Genomic DNA, 19,583 nt, shown 5'->3' on the forward strand with positions numbered 1-19,583 from the left:
CATCTGTAATGACCAATAAACCAATTGTTTGGAATCAAATGGCCTTGCCTGGTGTCTCAGGGCTGGGTGTGTCTGTAACCATGCCATCCAAGTGCACTGGCACTCCTCTTCTGTCACTTGTCCCACACCCCTCCTGCGGTGCTCCATCCTCGCCATTCCCAACATTCTTTGCTCCTGCCAGATTTACAAGCTCGCTCTCCGCTCCATGTTGACAAATACAGCGGTGTGTGCAAAAGTCTCAGGCACCTCAGCTAGATAGATATGTAACGCTCGGCTCGATCAACTCACGTCCGTCTAGGGGAACTGCCGTAGGCCCTACCAAACTGTGTACTCACGTTTGCGTAGACGCTACGTAATGCACCCCGATACAAGCCCACACTGTAAAATATCAGACAATACACAATGTACAGTTAAGTTACACTTTATAACTCTTTTTGGTGGTGTGGTTAGTGGACACAAAAAAAAAACAAAGGTGCCACTCAGTAAATTTGTCAGTTTTGTGCACCAAATTAAGTCGTTGGAGCTCACACCTCCCCGATCCGTCCACAAACGACCTCCGAACCTCCAACAACCTCCGAACCGTCGAATTCCAGTATCCGCCATCCCGGAACCGCCGACCGCTCCCGCACTCGTCCGTCCTCTTCACTCGCCTTGAGCAGGTACACAAATTGGGTGTGACATATATATGTGAATAGGGCTTCTTATAATGTCAGGCACTGAACCAAGATGAAAGAAATACATGAATTCCCAAGCTCCACAGAAATATAGTGATAGTTACGACATTAACAAGATTATAGCCTATCACTACACTTCAGTGTATAACTGGTACAATAAAACATATAATACTTAATTTAATAATATGACAAAGTATTACTAATTATCATAAAATATAATTATCAAGCAAGTAAGGTAACGTCGTTTGCTTAGAAGCCATAGGGTTGTTAGTGAGAAAAATTTACTTTTGTATTGGCGACCACCACAGATGTAGGCTTACTTCTACGGCTGATTCAGAGCAGACAGCAGGGCCCGCAGTGCTGAGCAGTGTTCCTAAGCAGGTATCAAAATAACAGAAACAAAGCAAATAAGTTTTTTACACTTTCAGCCACCTAAACTGGAACCAAGTAATCAAGTATGAAACAAGAACGCCTGATGAACGATTGGTAAAGCCACGAATATTGGTGAATATTAGTATCAAAAGCGGTAGGTTGGCAACTCTGCCTCGTACCGTTTCTCTCGCAGAAATGGTTGGACAGGAAGTGTACCTGTGTGTCTGGATATTCACAATATCCTCACACATCGGGTATTACATGGTTAGACCAATACAGATCCTGTTTAGTCTTTAAGTATGTAAAAAGTGAAAGAAGCTTGAATCTTTACAGAAATTATAATTGTATCTGTACGAATAGAAAATATCGTATTTTGTAAGTGAGAAATGTTAACAGGGGAGGAGAGCAGCCATTTGGGAGATTTGGAAATGTATTTCGTCTCGTTCATTGCTCACTACTCTTTTTCCTATCAACACAAAGAGAAAAAGAGCCTCTTTCCAATCAACTATAGCGGCCGCTGTTAAATTCCCCGCTTGTATATTTTGACATTTTTTTACAGAGGTGCCGGAGTGGCACTCCGGTGAGATCCAGCAGCACTGCACCCCTGGCTGAGGGGTAATAACTGTTCCTGACCCTGATGGTGTGGGTCCTGAGGCTCCTGTACGTCCTTCCCGATGGCTGAGGGGTAATAACTGTTCCTGAACCGGTGGTGTGGGTCCTGAGGTTCCTGTACCTTCACCCTGATGGTTGAGTGGTAATAACTGTTCCTGAACCTGGTGGCACTGAAGGCATTACGCTGACTGTGGTGCTTTACAGACACTTAGATAGGCTGACGGATGATGGAAAATGGCAGGCTATGCGGGAGGGGAGGGTTAGGTTGGTTGATTCATTGATTGAGAGACGGCACAGAATTGACCCTTCCGGCCCTTCGAGCCTCACCGCCCAGCGATCTCCCGATTTAACACCAGCCTAATCATGGGGCAATTTACAATGACCAATTAAACTACTGACCAGTATGTCTTTGGACAGTGGGAGGAAACCGGAGCACCCAGAGGAAACCCTAGAGAAAACTTCTGGCGTTCACCTTTTTTTTTTTTTTACCTGCCATGACTGTTGAGGTCCCTTTGTCTAATCCTGGGTTTTGTGGAACAGGTAGAGCCACGGAGGTGCAAAGTTGGGGGCTCGGAGGACACGCACAGCTTCCCTCTGCTCCTGTCCTCGGTCACCCTCTCGGGATAGGCAGACGCGTTGGGAAACCTCTCGGCAACTTGATTCTGCTGGTGCTCGGGCGGGTTCCTGCAGTCGCGTTCCACGGCACTGTCCCGTAACCAGCTCCTGCAGCAGATCCTGTCTGGGGTATGAACTGAATACTTTAGCTAACGAAAAACATTCAAGATTGTTTAGTGTCATTTTCAGTACACAAGTGTCAAGGAGAACGAAATAATCGTAACTCTGGATGGGATGCAGGAGATAAATAAAACACACCAAGCCAAACACAAGAAGATCTGCAGATGCTGGAAATCCAAGGCAACACACACAAAGTGCCAGAAAAACCCAGTAGGTCAGGCAGCATTTACGGAAAAGTGTAAACAGTCGAGGCTTTAGGCTGAGGCCCTTCATCAGGACTGGAAAGGAAGGGAGAAGACGTTGAGGGTGGGGGAGGAGAGGAAGAAGTACGAGGTGGTAGGTGATAGGTGAGACCGGAAGAGGGGGTGGGGTGAAGTAAAGAGCTGGGAAGTCGATTGGTGGAGGTGATGAAGGGCTGGGGAAGGGGGAATCTGATAGGAGAGGACAGAAGGCCATGGAAGAAGGGGACGATGGTGGAGCACCAGAGGGAGGTGATGGGCAGGTAAGGAGATAAGGTGAGAGAGAGAAATGAGAATGGGGAATGGTGAAGAAGAAAACTAGAAGTTCGACAAATCGATGCTTAACTCACTACTAAGATAAACTCCATAAGATAAAGAACACAATAATAATAATAATAAAAACACAATAAATATAAATACATAAGATAGCTTATATACATGGATTGACTGTACGTGCATAAAGTGACTCTAGGCACAGGAGTGTCTCAAAATCACAATCAATCAGTATATACCATGAAATTTGTCGTTGTGCGGCAGCAGTACCTTGCAATAGAAAATAAAGCTGTAAATTACAGTAAATATATAAAAAATTAAAAAATTAAACAATTAAACAAGTCGTGCAAAAAGACAAAAAGAAAATAGTGAGTTAGTGTTCACAGGTTCGATGTCCATTCAGAAATCTGATGACAGGGGAGAGGCTGTTCCTGAATCACTGAGTGTCTGTACAGAAGGTGACTCTGACAGGAAATGATCCATGAGCAGGGTGACTCTGACAGGAAACAGTCCGTGAGCAGGGTGGGTGGGATCCTCCCTGACGTTACTGGCCCTTTCCCGGCCCTTGATGGTGGGTAAGCTCCTGGACCGGCTTCACTCACCCCCCGGTGGCTCGTGGGTGTGGACCCACTTCTGGGGATCCTGCGTTCTGATGTTTGATGTTCTGAGCGTTACTCGTTTGTTGTTTCTGTTGTTTGCGTGACTTTGCACGTCTGATGGTCTTGTTTCGTGGGGTGCTTTCTTTAAGTGGGTTCTCTGACATTTCTTTGTTTGTGGCTGCCTGCAAGAAGATGAGCCTCGAGGCTGTGCACCGTAAGCATACTTTGATAATTACTGTACTTTGTACTTTGAACTTGGAATACATCCTTGATGGCTGGTAGTCTGGTGCTGGTGACACGTTGGGCACTTAATTGTTTCCTGAAACACTTAATTCAACAACTAATAATTCAGTTTTGCTCAGCCCACAAGGCTGTAATAAAATCTAGCACACATTCAGCAATCCCCCGATTTAATCCCAGCCCAATCACAGGACAGTTTTACAACCACTAATCAACCTACCAACTGGTAGGTCTTTGGGCTGTGGGAGGAAACCAGAGCACCTGGAGGAAACACTCGTGGTCATGGGGAGAACATACAAATTCTTTACGGGCAACGGCTGAAATTGAACTGGGGTCACCGGTACTGTAAAGTATTGCGCTAACCACTACGCTACGGTGTTGCCCCATGGAATCCTCATGCAAATCCAGCAGAGTTTGAGCAGTTTTGTAAAGAAGGAAGGGGAAGGGGAAAAATTGCAGTGTCCAGATGTGCAAAGCTGATGGAGACCAGTCCACACAGACTCAAGGCTATAATTGCTGCCAAAGGTGCATCTATTAAATAGTGACTTGAAGGGGAAAAATACTTATGTAGTCAATTGTTTTGTGTTTAATAATTGTAATTAATTTAGAGCACTTTGTAGAGATCTGTTTTCACTTGGTCACAAAAGAGGTTTTCTCTGTTGATCAGTGTCAAAACAGCCAAATTAAATCCACTATGATTCGGTGTTGTAAAACAACAAAACATGAAAACCTCCAAGGGGGACGAATGCTTTTTTAGAGGCACTGTACACACAATCACTGACAAGCAACCAATGTGCAACAGAAGACAAACTGTGCAAATACAAAGACTAAACAAGTAATACTGAGAACACAAACTGTGGAGTCCCTGCAAGTGAGGAAACCCAGATTTCGAGTTTAGAAGGCTAAAAGGTTGTATTTCACTTACTGTAACCCCAGCAGTTGCAACAGGAATCACGCTGATCCCGAGGTGCATTTGAAATCTCCTCAGTGACATTAGCGTGCCCTGCAGCATCAGTCTGTCCGGAACAATTCACATTGCTTGCCAGGCCCACTTGGCTGCGGTTGCGTTTCAGAACCTTAGACAACTTCTTGATGGCCTTCGAGGCGGCATGCGGGTTGCCCGTTGCGCTCAGCGTCTCTCTTGCGGCCTTTTGCCCCTCTTGGGGGAATGCCTGGGCCTCGAGGCCACCTTGGCTCCTGGGCTGACTCTGGACCTCAGGGAGGAATTGCCTCGAGCTCCCATTCTGCTCTGTGCTTTCGGCTGGCAGCGTGCTGCACGCATCCACTGGTTCGGTTTCCTCCGCAACAATTGTACTCTTCTGGTCAAGCTCCTCAAAGATCTCCGACTGGGTATTCTGAAGAAAACAGAAATATAGATGAAAGGTTTAGAACACATAATTTTGCAGGCCATTCAGCCCACGATGTTGTGCTGACCTCATAACCTATTCGTAGATAGACCATAAATCTTAGCAACAGAATTAGGCCACTTGGCCCTCCGAGTCTGCTCCATCATTCCTTCATGGCTGATTTATTGTCCATCTCAACCCCAGCCTTCTGCCTTCTCCCTGTAACCTCTGACACCCTTACTAATCAAGAGCCTCTTAACCTTCATTTTAAGTACACCTCCACAGCCGTCTGTGGCGATGAATTCCACAGATTCACCACCCTTCGGCTAAAGAAATTCCTTCTCATCTCCGTTCTAAAGGGACGTCCTTCTATTCCATCATGGCTGATTTATAACCTCAACCACATTCTCCTGCCTTCTTGCCATAACCTTTGATGCCCTGACTAATCAAGAGCCTATCAAACTCTGGTTTTAAATATCCCCAATGACTTGGCCTCCTGTGACGATGAATTCCAGATTCACTACCCTCTGGCTGAAGAAATTCTTCCCCATCTCTACTCTAAAGTGACGAACCTCATTTCTGAGGCTGCACTGTCTGGTACTCCACTCTCCCACTTTCAGAAACATCCTCTCCACGTCCGCTCTGTCTAGACATTCCAGTCTAACCTGACTGAGATATTTTAAAGAAAAGGCACGGTGTTGGATCAGTTTAATGTTCTCGGGAAATAATTGCAAGGGACCCATTAGTATCTGTTCAAAACTCGGACAGTTTCTTTCAGGATGGGCAAAGCAGTAACTGCATTTGCAACCTGGAAACATGAGGGGAAACATTTTCACTCAGAGGGTGGGGACAGCTTGGAACAAGCTGCCAGCATAAGTGGTGCATGCGAGCTCGGTTTCCACGTTTAAGAGAAGTTTGGATAGGTACACGGATGGTAGGGGATATGGATGGCAATGGTCCCGGTGCAGGTCGATGGGAATAGATGGTTTAAAATGGCTCAGCATGGTCTAGATGGGCTGAAGGGCCTGCTTCTCTGCCGTATTTTTCTATGACTCTCCGACACCGCAGGAATCTTCTACCTTGTGGGAATGGAGCTTTCCCAACTGCTTTCACTCCCACCAACCCTCCCACCTGGGCATGGGGTTAAAAACCCAGAGCTACAGAAACCCCAACAGAAGCTCCATCCCTGGGAGAGGAAGGATATGCCAAGAAGATGGGCCACACCTGGGAACAGGTTGAAAGACTCCCAGGATGGAGGACTCTGGTGAGCTGCTGTCAAAGGCCTGTGCCCCAGATGGCGTTGGTGATTCTGTAAGTTGGTGTTCACTCCCCACACTGCATTCTCGATCCAGCCAAGCCACTACAATCAGGGGGCCGGTTCAGGCCGAGCAGTGATGGGACCACTGAACAGACTCTCTATACACTGACTGGCCTGATCTCAAATAATAACAAGGCAGCCCACAGAGAAGTGGTCATCACCCTGACACAGTGGTGTCAAGAAAACAACCTCTCCCTCAATGTCGCAAAAACAAAGGAGCTGGTTGTAGATTACAGGAGGAATGGAGACATCAATGGATCTGGGGTTGAGAGGGTGAACAGCTTCAAGTTCCTCGGTATACACGTCACCGAGGATCTCACGTGGTCTGTACATATCAGCTGTGTGGTGAAAAAAGCACAGCAGCGCCTCTTTCACCTCAGACGGTTGAAGAAATTCGGCATGATCCGAAGAACTTTCTACAGGGGCACAACTGAGAGCATCCTGACTGGCTGCATCAGTGCCTGGTATGGGAACTGTACCTCCCTCAATCACAAGACTCTGCAGAGAGTGGTGTGGACAGCCCAGCACATCTGTAGTTGTGAACTTCCCATGATTCAGGACATTTTCAAGGACAGGTGTGTACAAAGGGGCTGCAGGATCATTGGGGACCCAAGTCACCCCAACCACAAACTGTTCCAGTTGCTACCATCCGGGAAATGGTACCGCAGCATTAAAGCCAGGACCAACAGGCTCCAGGACAGCTTCTTCCACCAGGCCATCAGACTGATTAATTCACGCTGACACAACTGTATTTCTGAGCTATATTGACTGTACTGTTGTATAACTTACTGGACATACTATTTATTACAAATTACTACAATTTACACATTGCACATTCAAACTGAGATGTAACATAAAGATTTTTACTCCTCGTGTATGTCAAGGATGTAAGAAATAATATTCAATTCAATCAAATTCAATTCGGCCTCTCACTGGGTCAGTGAGACGGGCTGGCAGCTGCTCTTGCCACACCTGTTCGCTCCCCTGTCGTAGATTTTTCTGTGACCCTGTCCCGTGCACTATTTCTGTTCATTTCCATCTTACAGACCGTTCTCAGGAACTGAACCCTGTCTTAACCCTGAGAGAGCCTGTAAACGCATGGAATCCTATAAGGGTCATAGAATGCATCCAGTCATTGGGTAGTGAATCTGTGAAATCTGTTACCACAAGACGGCTGCGGAGGCCAGGTCATTGGGTATATTTAAACCGAAGGTTGGCAGGTTCTTGATTAGTCAGGGTGTCAAATGATATGGGGAGAAGGCAGGAGAACAGGGTTGAGAGAGATAGTAAATCAGCCACGATGGAATGGCAGAGCAGACTCAATGGGTCAAATGGCCTAATTCTGCTCCTATGTCTTATGGTCTTACAGAGGCCAAAAAATTCATGGTCTGCTCCAGTTTCTAGTATTTTCTAAAATTTTGTCATTTTAAAATTAATTTTATAAGCTCAGTGGTAGAGTATTTGAGTACAGATTAGCAGCCAAAGAGTCATTTAGTTCATAAATAGGCCTTTCAGCACATCCAGGCCGCGCCAATTTATTAATCTGCCGAGTCCTGTCGTCCAGCACCTGGACTGTAGCCATCCCTACCCTCCCATCTATGGACCCATCCAAACTTCTCTTCAATATTGCAATCTAACCACAATTTACCACTTCCGCTGGCAGCTCATTCCACACTCTGAGTGAAGAAGATTCCCCTCAGGTTCCCCTTGAACACTCACCTTTCACCCTTAACCTATGACCTCCAGTTCAGTGCCACCCAATCTCAGTGGGAAAAGCCTGCCTGCCTTTACACTATGGATACTTCTCATCATTTTGTATACCTCAATCAAGTCTCCCCTCCACCTCCTACACCCCGGGGAATGAAGTCCCAAACAATTCAGCCTTTTCCTATAACTCAGGTCCTCAAGTCCCTGTAATCGTGGTTGGCATTAGGGCAAAGGGACTGATAGCTCTGTGACTATGACTTGGGCTTCCTGTTGACACAGGCCTTGGTCAATTCAAATTCTCAACTTGCCTATGTGTGATTTAGAACATAGATCATCGAACACCACAGCACAGTGCATTCCTTTTTACCCACCATGTTGTACCAACTTTTAACCTACTTTAAGATCAATCTAACCCTTCTCTCCTACTTAACCCTCTATTTTTCCATCATCATGTGCCCATCTAAGCATTTCCTGAATGCCCCTAATGTATCTGCCTTTAGCACCACCCATGACAGGGTGTTCCATGCACCCACTACTCTCTGCCTCTATCATCCCCTCTATATTTCCCTCCCATCGCCTTGAAATTATGCTTCCTGGCATTTGCCATTTCTGCCTGGGAAGAAAACTCTGGCTGTCCAATTGATCTGTCTTACACACTTCCATCAAGTCACCCCTCATCCTTCTTTGCTCCAAAGAGAAAAGCCTCAGCTGGCTAAACCTATCTTCACGAGACATGCCCTCCAGTTCAGGCAGCATCCTGGTAAATCTCCTCTGCACCTTACCTAAAGCTTCCACATCCTTCCTGTAATGAGGTGACTGGAACTGAACACAATACTCCCAAGCGTAGTCTAACTAGGGTTTTGTTAGAGTTGCAACATTACCAGTAGAGGTGGAGATTGTGACTCCTGCCCATTTTCATCTCCTGCCTCCTGCTGCGCCAGGTCTTTGGCCTCTTTCACAGCTTGGGGCTCCAGTGGGACCAGATCTTGTACCTGCTGCTGATCCCCGTCTTCGGCCTCTTGGTTATCCAGGACTTGGGCCTGCTGTTGTAACTTTTGCACATTGGCCTCCGGTTGGTTCACTGCCTCACTCACAGCATTTCCCTCTTGTGCTTCAGCAGGGATCTCCGATGGAACCTCTGTCTGCTGCTGCTTCTGGCCTGGTTCTTTCTGCTCTGCTTGGGATTGGTTCTGGAGCAGCGAGCAGTGTTCTGTGCCATCAGCCTTCTGTTCAGAAACCAGCTCTGGCTCAACATCTGCTCTTCCTGGAGACAACTCACAGCTGTGGCCCACATTCTTCTCCTCCCAGCCGCCTGCTCGCTGGCTTGGGCTGGAGACAATTCCTAGCACTTGGCTGGTCTGAAGAATACAGAAGAAAAAAAACTTTGAAAACAGCTGGCATTTTAAAACACTCAGTAAAAAAACAATCTTGGCAGTCAGTGTCAGATGAACTTCCTGAACTTGTGACGCTCAGAATACCATTCAGTTTCGCCTCAAAGACTCAGAGAGGCGTGCAGGAGAATCCTTGACAATGGCACCAGTGACAAGAACACGATGTAGTCAAAGATTTATTTCCATGATATTATAGAATAACATGACACTAATAATGCCATTCCTGATACCGGAACAGGTCAGTGAGCAGCTGGCCCAGGGAGAGGGGACCATTTAATGTGGTGAGATGTGAGAAGCCCCAGTGCTACTGCCCTTTGAGACAGGTGATAAAGGCAGATTTATTAGAGGCAATCAAATACTGGACGGTGGGTCAAGAGAAACTGCTTTCAGTGGCAGGAGGGTCAATAACTGGAGGAAAGAGATTGAGGATAATTCTCAAGTTGCCATAAATCTCTTCACTTTGGCTACTGAGATTCCAGTTCCTGGATTTCCGCTCAGGCCTCCTGTTCGGTCTGGAATCAGCCTGGGCCTGGGTCAGAGGGGCAATGAAGTAATTTCTTTTTAACATAGACAGTTGTGATTTAGAATTCACTGTAGCCTGGCCTACTGAGTTCCTCCAGCATTTTGTGTGAGTTATTTTAGATATTTCCCTGAAGGGTAAATGCCACAGGGGAGCTGGACTATAATGTGTGGTTAATGGTGTAGCTGGGTGGTGGGGTGGAGATACATCTCTACCAAAGGAGGTGTAAGGTGATCCTTCCCTCCACTAGTCTGCAGGTCACCCTTGGGCAAGGAATAGCACCTGCTTAGCCCTCCTGATCAGGGTCACATGAAGCCACAGAAGCAGGTGGTGGTTGGTTGTACGAACAGCCAGTGCATATCACAAGTCCTGGTTATACGACCACTGATGCCAGGCAGACAGTCTCTGAAGAGTATTGATAATGGCTAGGGTCACCCGTCTTGTAAAGACACTGGCCCAGAAGAGGTTTGCCATTGCCCACAGTGCCAAAGACCATGATTGCTCACATCATACGGCATGACACATAATGATGATGGTGAAAGGAGTAAGAAAGTAAAATATCCTTTAAACAGAGAGAGAGAGAGCGACATCACAGAATGTTACTGTACAGGGAGAGCTGGGGGGGGGTCCGTCACAGAAAGTTAGCTGTGAGTAATGTACATAATGGCAAAGGCAAATGGAATTCTACACACAAAATACTGGAGGAACTCAGCAAGTCATTCAACATCTATGGAAATGAATAAACAGTTGACGTTTCCGGGCCAAGACCCTACATCAGGACTGGAAAGGGAAGGGGGAAGAAGCCAGAATAAAAAAGGTGGGGAGAAGGGAAGGAGGACTCGCTGGAAGATTATGTGTGGAGCTAGGTGGGTGGGGGAGCGGGATGAAGTAAGAAGCTAGAAGGCGATAGATGGAAAAGGTAAAAGGGCTGGAGAAGGAGGAATCTGATAGGAGAGGACAGTGGACCACAGGAGAAAGGGAAGGAGGAGGGGTACCAGGGGAGGTGATAGGGAGATGTGGAAAAGAGGCCAGAATGGGGAATTGGAAGCAGGAGGGAAAAAAATTACCGGTAGTTGGAAAAATAGAAGTTCATGCCATCAATAAAAAGCTCTACACAATCGAAGCTTGTTTCCCACAGCCAGATTTCTTTGTCCTCAAAAGAATTATAATTTACAAGGTTTTGGGGCAGATTTCACTACTACAGCAGACAGGTAAGAAAGGTCCCAGTGGTACAGAGGAGACAGTAGGCTTGGGACTCTTCAGTGTTATAGCCAGACACCAGGAAGCCAAGTTATCATGCCACCAGTACACCAGGTAATGATATCTCCAGCAAGAGGGCATCTAACTGCTTACCCCTGATATTCAATGACCCAACAGTTGTTTAAGACCCAGCTATCAATGTCCTGGAGGGGCCAACATTGTCCAGAGTCTCAGCAGGACAGCCCACATAAATACTGTGGTACCAGAGCAGATTGGATGTTGTGAACTCAATGAAGACCTTCCCATCTTTACCCTCTTCCCTTCCTAGTTCCCCTTCTCCCATGGTCCACTCTCCTCTCCCATCAGATTCCTCCTCCTTCAGCCCTTTAACTCTTCCACCTCTACCAGGGGTTCCCAACCTTTTACTTGCCATGGACCAGTACAATTAAGCAAGGGGTCTCAGAGTGAACATGGAGAGGATGTTTCTTATGGTAGGGAGTCTAAGACCAGAGGACAGCCTCATAATAGCAAGGTGTCCTTTTAGAGATGAATAGGAAGATGAGAAGAAAGTTCTTTAGCCAGAGAGTGGTGAATCTGTGGCATTTATTGCCACAGTCTGCTGTGAAGGCCGAGTATTTTTGTATATTTAAGGCAGAGCTCGGTCAGGGCATGAAGGGTTAAAGGGAGAAGGCAGGAGATTGGGGCTGAGAGGGAAAATGGATCAGCCATGATGAAATGCAGAGCAGACTAATGGCCTAATTCTGCTCCCATATCTTGTGGTTTTATGATATTGGGAACCCCTGACCTAAACCCTTCCAGCTTCCAACTTTATCCATCTTCCCCCATACCTGGTCTCACCTATCACCTGCCAGCTTGTACTCCTTCCCTCCACGCTCCCACCACCTCCCAGTCTTATTCTGGCTTCTTCCCAGTTCCTTTCCAGTCCTGATGAGGGGGTCTCGGTTTGAAACATCGACTCTATTCCTCACCAGAGTTACTGCCTAACCTGCTGAATTCCTCCAGCACTTGGTGTGTGTGTTGTGGGTTGGAAGCAAAATATGCTTGACCCTGATGGACTGCCAAAACCTGAGAAAGACACAATCTCCACCTACTGGCTGTTTATTAATACGTAAACCAGTACAAGAAAAAAAGAATTGTAGTCAGCATAGAGCAGACATGATCACATTGCACGGCAGGGCAGGCTTCTGACAACCAAGTCCAGCTCCTGGCCTTCACGTCTGGCTGAGCTACTAAGACTGGCGGAACAGTTTCTACTGCCAGGAGAAGGCACCCAGGTGGGTTACTGATGCCTTAAAACCAGTCGCTTTGGGCTGATGCCAAACTGTCAATCTCTGCCATTCCTTTGCATTCATCAGCTGCACGGAGAGAGCTCGTCTGCTGCGTGGGCAACAACTTGCTCTCCGTGTTGTACTTCCCTGGCTTGCACATCATGTAGACAGCTAGGTCACAACATCCATGGTCCATTCCAACCAATGGAGGACCTCCAGGTCTAGCTCATTAACAGACTCCTTCAGCCGACTGGAGGACAGTCTCCATATGAAAGACCGGAAGAACTTAAGACATTGGAGCAGAGTTAGGCCTTTCAGCCTATCGAGTCTGCTCCGCTGTTTCATCATGGCTGATCCATTTCCCTCTCAAACCCATTTTTCCTTTAACCTCTGACGCCCTATCTAATTATTTGGTGATGCGTTGCCTGAGTTGCCTATTCAAACATCCAATATCAGTCCATCCTTTCTGAGATAAGGGGCCCAAAAATGCACACAAGACTCCAGGTGAGGCCTCACTACTGCCTTATAAAGCCTCAGCATTACATCCTTACATGCAGAAAGACTGGAATCCTCTCTCTCTCTCGCTCACGCTGACACCAAGCTGTCTGGCCAGGGCAAACATCTGCCAACAGGTTTGGTTGCTAACTTGAAAGCCAGCTCACGTTCCCAACCTCCAAACCAAAGCCCCGCTTGGGCTGAAGGCTAAAGCAGTGAAGAGACCCATTGGCGTGACCCTCAGACGTTCCTTCAAAGATATCCCTGCAGCTGAGGTCAGGAGTCCTTTAATAGAACATACAACAGTATAGTACAGGAACAGGCCCTTCGGCCCTCAATGTTGTGCCAGACCAATTAAATTAGTAATCAAATAGCTAACTAAGCTCATCTCTCCTGCCTACACAATGTCCATATCCTCCCATCTTCCTCACATTCATGTGCCTCTCTAAATGTCTCTTAAAAATCTCTAATGTATCTATCTCAGCCACCACCGCAGGCACCCACCACTCTCTGTGTAAAAGATCCGCTCTCACATCTCTGAAATTACCCTCACTCACCTCCTCCTCTCCTTGGGACTCCCCGCTCTGGTTCTCTGCCTGCTCTGGATCTTCTCATCTCGAATTGCTGACAGGACATCAACTTCATCACTCCTCCACTGAATGCACTGCCCTCGACTCTCCTCGCACCAATCCCAACCTGACCATCAATCTGCCTCCAAAGCCAGTATATCCTTCCTCAAGTATGGAGACCAGAACTGCATGTAGTACTCCAGGTGCAGCCTCACCAGTACCCTGTACAGTTGCAGCATAACTTCCCTGCTCTTCAATTCAGTCCCTCTGGTAATGAAGGCCAATACTGTATTCCATTTGCTTTTGTGATAGCCTGCTGCACCTGCAAACCAACCTTTTGTGATTCATGCACAAGTACTCCCAAGTCCCTCAGCACAGCAGTATGCTGGAAATTTTTACCGTTTAAATAATAATCTGCTCTTCCATTTTTCCTTCCAAAGTGGATGACATCACATTTACCAACATTGTACTCCATCTGCCAGACCCTTGCCCACTCACTTAACCTATCAATATGTATCTCTCTGTATCTTCTGCACAATTTACCTTTCCACTCAATTTGGTATCATCAGCAAACTTAAGCGATACACTACACCCGGTTCCCTCTTCGAGATCGTTAATATATATCGTGAACAGTTGCAGGCCCAGCACCGACCCGTATGGCACCACCGCTCACTACTGATTGCCAACCAGAGTAACACCCATGTATCCCAACTCTGCTTTCTTTCAGTTAACCAATCCTGTATCCATGCTAATACATCACCCCAACTCTTTGCATCCTTATCTTATGGATAAGTCTTTTATGCAGCACCTTATCAAACACCTTCCAGAAATCCAAGTAAATAACGTCCATCTGTTCCCCTCTATCCACTGCACTTGTTATATCCTCAAAGAACTCCAGTAACTTTGTCAAACAGGATCTGCCCTTGCTGAATCCATGCTGCATCTGCCTGATGGATCCATTTCTTGCCAGATGCCTCACTATTTCTTCTTTAATGATAGCTTCAAGCATTTTCCCAACTACAGATGTTAAACTAACTGACCTGTAGTTACCTGCTTTAGCCTACATCATTTTTTGAACTGTGGCGCGACATTCGCCGTCTTCTCATCCACCAGAACCTGCCCACAGTCTGGAGAATTTTAGTTTATTTTCTTTCCTTATTCCCTTTCTTTATTAGTTGCTTGATGGGTCTTTGTTGCTGTTTGAAATTTTCCCAGTCTTCCAGTTTCCCACTACTCTTGGAGGCTTTCTATTCACACGCTTTTAGTTTGACGCCTTCTTTAATTTCCTTAGTTATCCAAGACTGGCTCTCCCCACCCTTACTGTCCGTGCTTTTAACTGGAATATACTTTTGTTGAGCACCATGAAAAATCTTTTTGAAAGACTTCCACTGCTCCACCATATAGCCTGTATTCCCAGACTACTTTTGCACCCTCCATTTGTATGGGAAACTGAGTCATACTGTGATCACTCTTTCCGAGAGGATCCCTAACTACAAGATCACTAATTTTACCTTTCTCATTGCACAGGACCAGATCTAAGATAACACATTCTCTTGTAGGTTAAGTAACACGCTGTTCAAGAAAGCCATCATTTATGCGTTCAATGAAGTCCTCCACAAGACTGTCTCGACCAACTTGATTCACCCAATCTATGTGCAAGTTAGTCTCCCAGGATAACTGCCGTTCCATTCTCACGTGCCTGAGATATTTCTGTTTACTGCCTGTGCCACTGTAATGTGATTATTTGGTGGCTGATCGACAACTCCCACCAGGGATTTTTTTTCCCTTACTATTCCTAATCTCTACCTAGATGGACTCAACGTTCTGCTCCTTAGATCTTATATCGTCTCTCACTGTCGCACTGATCTCATCCTTAGAGCGCTACCCCACCTCCCTTACCTTCCTGCCTATCATACCGTATAACCTGATATCCTTGGATATTTAATTCCCAATCTTGACCTAGCTGAGAGGTTGCTTTGAGCTGAGCTGTAAATCATCTACAAGATGTCAGCTCAGCTGAAATCATCTACATCTCGTAGATTAAATCATTAGTCCCACCTAAGGCGACTTAGCACGTCAACCAAGAGAAACTCTTACAGGAGTGGAGGATGATGACGTCTGCAGTCCTTCTGGTGACTTTGGCTTCACCAAGATCAACAGGGTCGGATTCTCCTGCAACTGGGACTCTTCTTGCAGGTTCTCTTCAGGGAACCCCCGTTCTTTGAGGAGCATTTCCTTCTGCTCCTGACTCTGCTGAATTTCCCCGTGCATCTGCCTGGAGAGATAGCGAGATTTTCAATACCAAGCCATTGCACCAATATTAACAATGCCCTCTCCCACCCCTTCAATGTTCCAACCTCATGCCCAGTAGGGCCAGCACGCTCCGCTGTTCCAGAGGGAGCAGTACCGGGGGCAAGAATCACCGGCGAGTCTAACATTGAGGGGGGTGGGGTGCTCTTTGACATAGGAATGGGAAGTGTACCTGACCTTGCACTCAACGTCAGTAAGACCAAAGAACTGATTGCAGACCTCAAAGGGTAAGACGAGGGAAGATGCATCAGTCCTCACAGAGGGATCAGAAGTGGAGAGAGTGAGCAATTTCATGTTCCTGGGTGTCAACATCTCTGAGGATATCGATGCAGTTACAAAGAAGGCACAACATCGGCTATATATCATGAGGAAGCTGAGGTGATTTAGTATGTCTGCAAAACACACTTGCAAATCTCTACAGATGTACCATGGAGAGCATTCTAATCGGCTGCATCACCATCTGGTATGGTGGGGGGGTGGGCACTGCACAGGACCGAAAGGAGCTACAGAAAGTTGTGAACTCAGTCAGCTCCATCATGAGCACTAACCTCCCCAGCATCCAGGGCATCTTCAAAGAGCGATGCCTCAAAAAGACGGCCTCCACCATCAAGGACCCCCATCGCCCAGGGCATGCCCTCTTCTCATTGCAACCATCAGGGAGAAGGTACAGGAGCCTGAAGGCACAAACTCAACAACTCAGGAACAGCTCCTTCCCCTCAGCCATCAGGTTTCTGAATGGACAATGAAACCATGAACACGAGCTCGCTACTTTTCTCCCCCTCTTTTTGCACTACTTCATTAATTTAACTATTATATATATACACAGTTTTGATTATTATGTATCACATTGTACTGCTACCACGCAACAACAAGTTTCACGACGTACCCCAGTGATATGAAACCAAATTCTGATTCTGTTCCGTGTCACCAGTGATGACTCACCACACTTGATCAAAATCAGGTTTCATATCATTGACATATATTGGGAAAGTTGTTGCGAAACTTGCGACATAAAAACACTAAGTTGCAATAGGAAACATACTAAAAATTAAACTAAATGAGTAGTGCAAAAAGACTGCAATAAACAGTGAGGTGGTGTTCCTGAGCTCAATGTCCATTCTGAAATCCGGTGGCACAGGGGAAGAAGCTGTTCCTGAATCGTTGACTGTGGGTCTTCAGGCTCCTGTACCTCCTCCCTGATGGTAGCAATGAGAAGGGGGCATGTCCTGGGTGGTGGGGGTCCTTAATGATGGTAAGAATATATAGCTGTGGAGGGACAGAACATAGAACCTGACAGCACAGTACAGGCCCTTCACCCACGATGTGGTGCTAATCTTTAACCTACTTTAAGGTCAATTTAACCTTTCCCTTCCACAGAGCCCTCCATTCTTCTATCATCCATGTGCCTATCTAACAGTCTCTTTAATATCCCTAATGTATCTGCCTCTACCACCACCCCTGGCAGGGTGTTCCATGCACTCACTACTCTCTGTGTAAAGAATTTACCTCTGACATCCCCCCTATACTTTCCTCCAGTTACCTAAAAATGATGCCCCCCTTCCCCATTAGCCACTTCCAACCTGGGAAAAAGTCTCTGACTGCCCATTTGATCTATGCCTTTTTCATCTCCTTCATCAAGTCACCTCTCACCCTCCTTTGCTCCAAAAAGAAAAGCCCTAACTCGTTCACCCATTCCCATAAAGACATGCTCTCTGATCTGGCCAGCATCCTGGTAAACCTCCTCTGCACCTTTCCAATCATGAGGCAACCAGAACGCGACACAATTGTGTTGTGGGTAGTGGGGAAGTGATGTGGGATTAGAAAGAGGGTAAAAGGATTGGGGAGGGATTATAGAGGGGTAGTAGAGAATGTGGTTAAGACCATAAGATGCAGATCAGAATTAGGCCATTTGGCCCATCAAGTCTGCTCTGCCATTTCATCATGGCTGATCCATTTTCCCTCTCAGCCACAATCTCCTACCTTCTCCCCTTATCGCTTCATGCCCTGACCAATCAAGAATCTATCAGCATCTGTTTTAAATATACCCAATGACTTGGCCTCCACAGCCACCTGTGGAGCAAATTCCACAGATTCACCACTCTCTGGCTAAAGAAATTCCTCCTCTCCTCCTTTCTAAGAGGACACTCCTCCGCCTCTGTTCTGAGGCTGTGTTCCCTGGTCCAAGACTCTCCCTCCATAGGAAGCATCTCCCACATCCACTCTTTCGAGGCCTTTCACCGTTTGACAGGTGATGGCACACTGGGTGGCTGTGGGTCACTGGAGAGGGAGGGAGGGAGGGAGGGGGCAGGACTGGGAGGGGCAGTATAAACCTGCCTGACATATTCTTCCCGAGACTTGGAGTCAACTGTTTCCAAGAACTTCTCGTATTTCTCTGAAGTGGAGCTCGGGTAGATCCTTTTGAAGTTCCCCATGTTTTCGTCTTCGTACTTCTCCACCTGTTCCACCCAGGTAGCCTGGTTGTTTCGTGTCTCGTCAGCTCTAATATGAAAGCAAAGAGGAGGTGTCAATTATTCCTTTTGAAAATCGATCTCTTGCCATAAGACCAGAAAACACAGGAGCAAAATGAGGCCATTCAGCCCATCGAGCCTGCTCCAGAATTCCATCACGGCTGAGATATTTTCTTTCTCCAGCCTTCTCTCCATAACCTTTGACCTCCCCTTACTAAACAAGAACCTATCAACCTCCACTTACTCAATGACGTGGCCTCCACAGCCATATTTTGAAATTATTTCCACAGATTCGCCACCCCCGACTGTAGAAATCCTTCCTTGTCTCTGTTCGAAAGGGACATTCTTGTATTCTCAGGCTGTGTCCTCTGGTTTTAGATTCCCGTACAGAAAGAAGCGGCCTTTCTACATCCACTCTGCCTAGGCCTTTCAATATTTGATAGATTTCAATGTGATCCTCCCACATTTTTCTAAACTCCAGCAAGTACAGGCCCAGGGCTATCAAACGCTCCTCAAAACTTAACCCTTTCATTCCCAGGATCATTCTTTTGAACCTTCTCTGGACTTTCTCCAATGCCAGCCCATCTTTTTTTTGATGTTAAAGGGCTGAACTGGTTAGCACGAGAAGGCACAGTTTTAAGGTGCTTGGAAGTAGATACAGAGATGTTGGGGTAAGTTTTTTCACACAGAGAGTGGTGAGTGCGTGGAATGGGCTGCCGGCAACAGTGGTGGAGGCGGATATGATAGGGTCTTTTTAAAAGACTCCTGGATAGGTACATGGAGCTCAGAAAAATGGAGGGCTATGGGTAACCCAAGGTTCGGCACAGCTCTGTGAGCCAAAGGGCCTGTATTGAGCTGTACGTTTCTATGTTTCTATCATTATGTGCTGGGTCATATGACATCATCATTATGTGCCGTGCTGTATGACATGGGCGATCTTGGTCCCATGGCCATGATTGGGCCATGGCCCCATGGGAAGCAGGGATTTAGATTCTTAGACCACTGGGATCTGTTTTGGGGCAAGGATGAATTGTACAAAAGGGACGGGTTGCACCTAAACAGGCGGGGGACCAGCATTCTAGCAGGCAAGTTTGCCACTGCTACACTGGTGTATTTAAACTAAATAGTGGGGGGGGAAGAGAGGAAATATAAGGATGGAGTTAAAGGGAAAGAGAGAATAAGGAAAGTTAAGAAAGACAACAGAATTAACAGGGCAGAAAGCTCAG

The 19,583-nt window shown here is 46.6% G+C and overlaps 1 protein-coding gene across 1 annotated transcript in view; it reads right to left on the reverse strand.

Annotated features, from left to right (window-relative positions):
- Positions 1-2,143: 2,143 nt before the first annotated feature.
- Positions 2,144-19,583, reverse strand: part of LOC140203602 (uncharacterized) — a 53,040-nt gene continuing 35,600 nt past the window's right edge. The window contains exons 6-10 of the mRNA XM_072269649.1: positions 18,220-18,388; positions 15,677-15,850; positions 8,997-9,473; positions 4,670-5,099; positions 2,144-2,397 (exon numbers count right to left, since the gene is read on the reverse strand). Coding sequence (XP_072125750.1) covers positions 2,144-2,397; positions 4,670-5,099; positions 8,997-9,473; positions 15,677-15,850; positions 18,220-18,388 — 1,504 coding nt within the window. The remainder of the gene's footprint in view (positions 2,398-4,669; positions 5,100-8,996; positions 9,474-15,676; positions 15,851-18,219; positions 18,389-19,583) is intronic.

This window comes from Mobula birostris, chromosome 10 (genome assembly GCF_030028105.1).
Source record: "Mobula birostris isolate sMobBir1 chromosome 10, sMobBir1.hap1, whole genome shotgun sequence".
Classification (NCBI taxonomy): Eukaryota; Metazoa; Chordata; class Chondrichthyes; order Myliobatiformes; family Myliobatidae; genus Mobula; species Mobula birostris.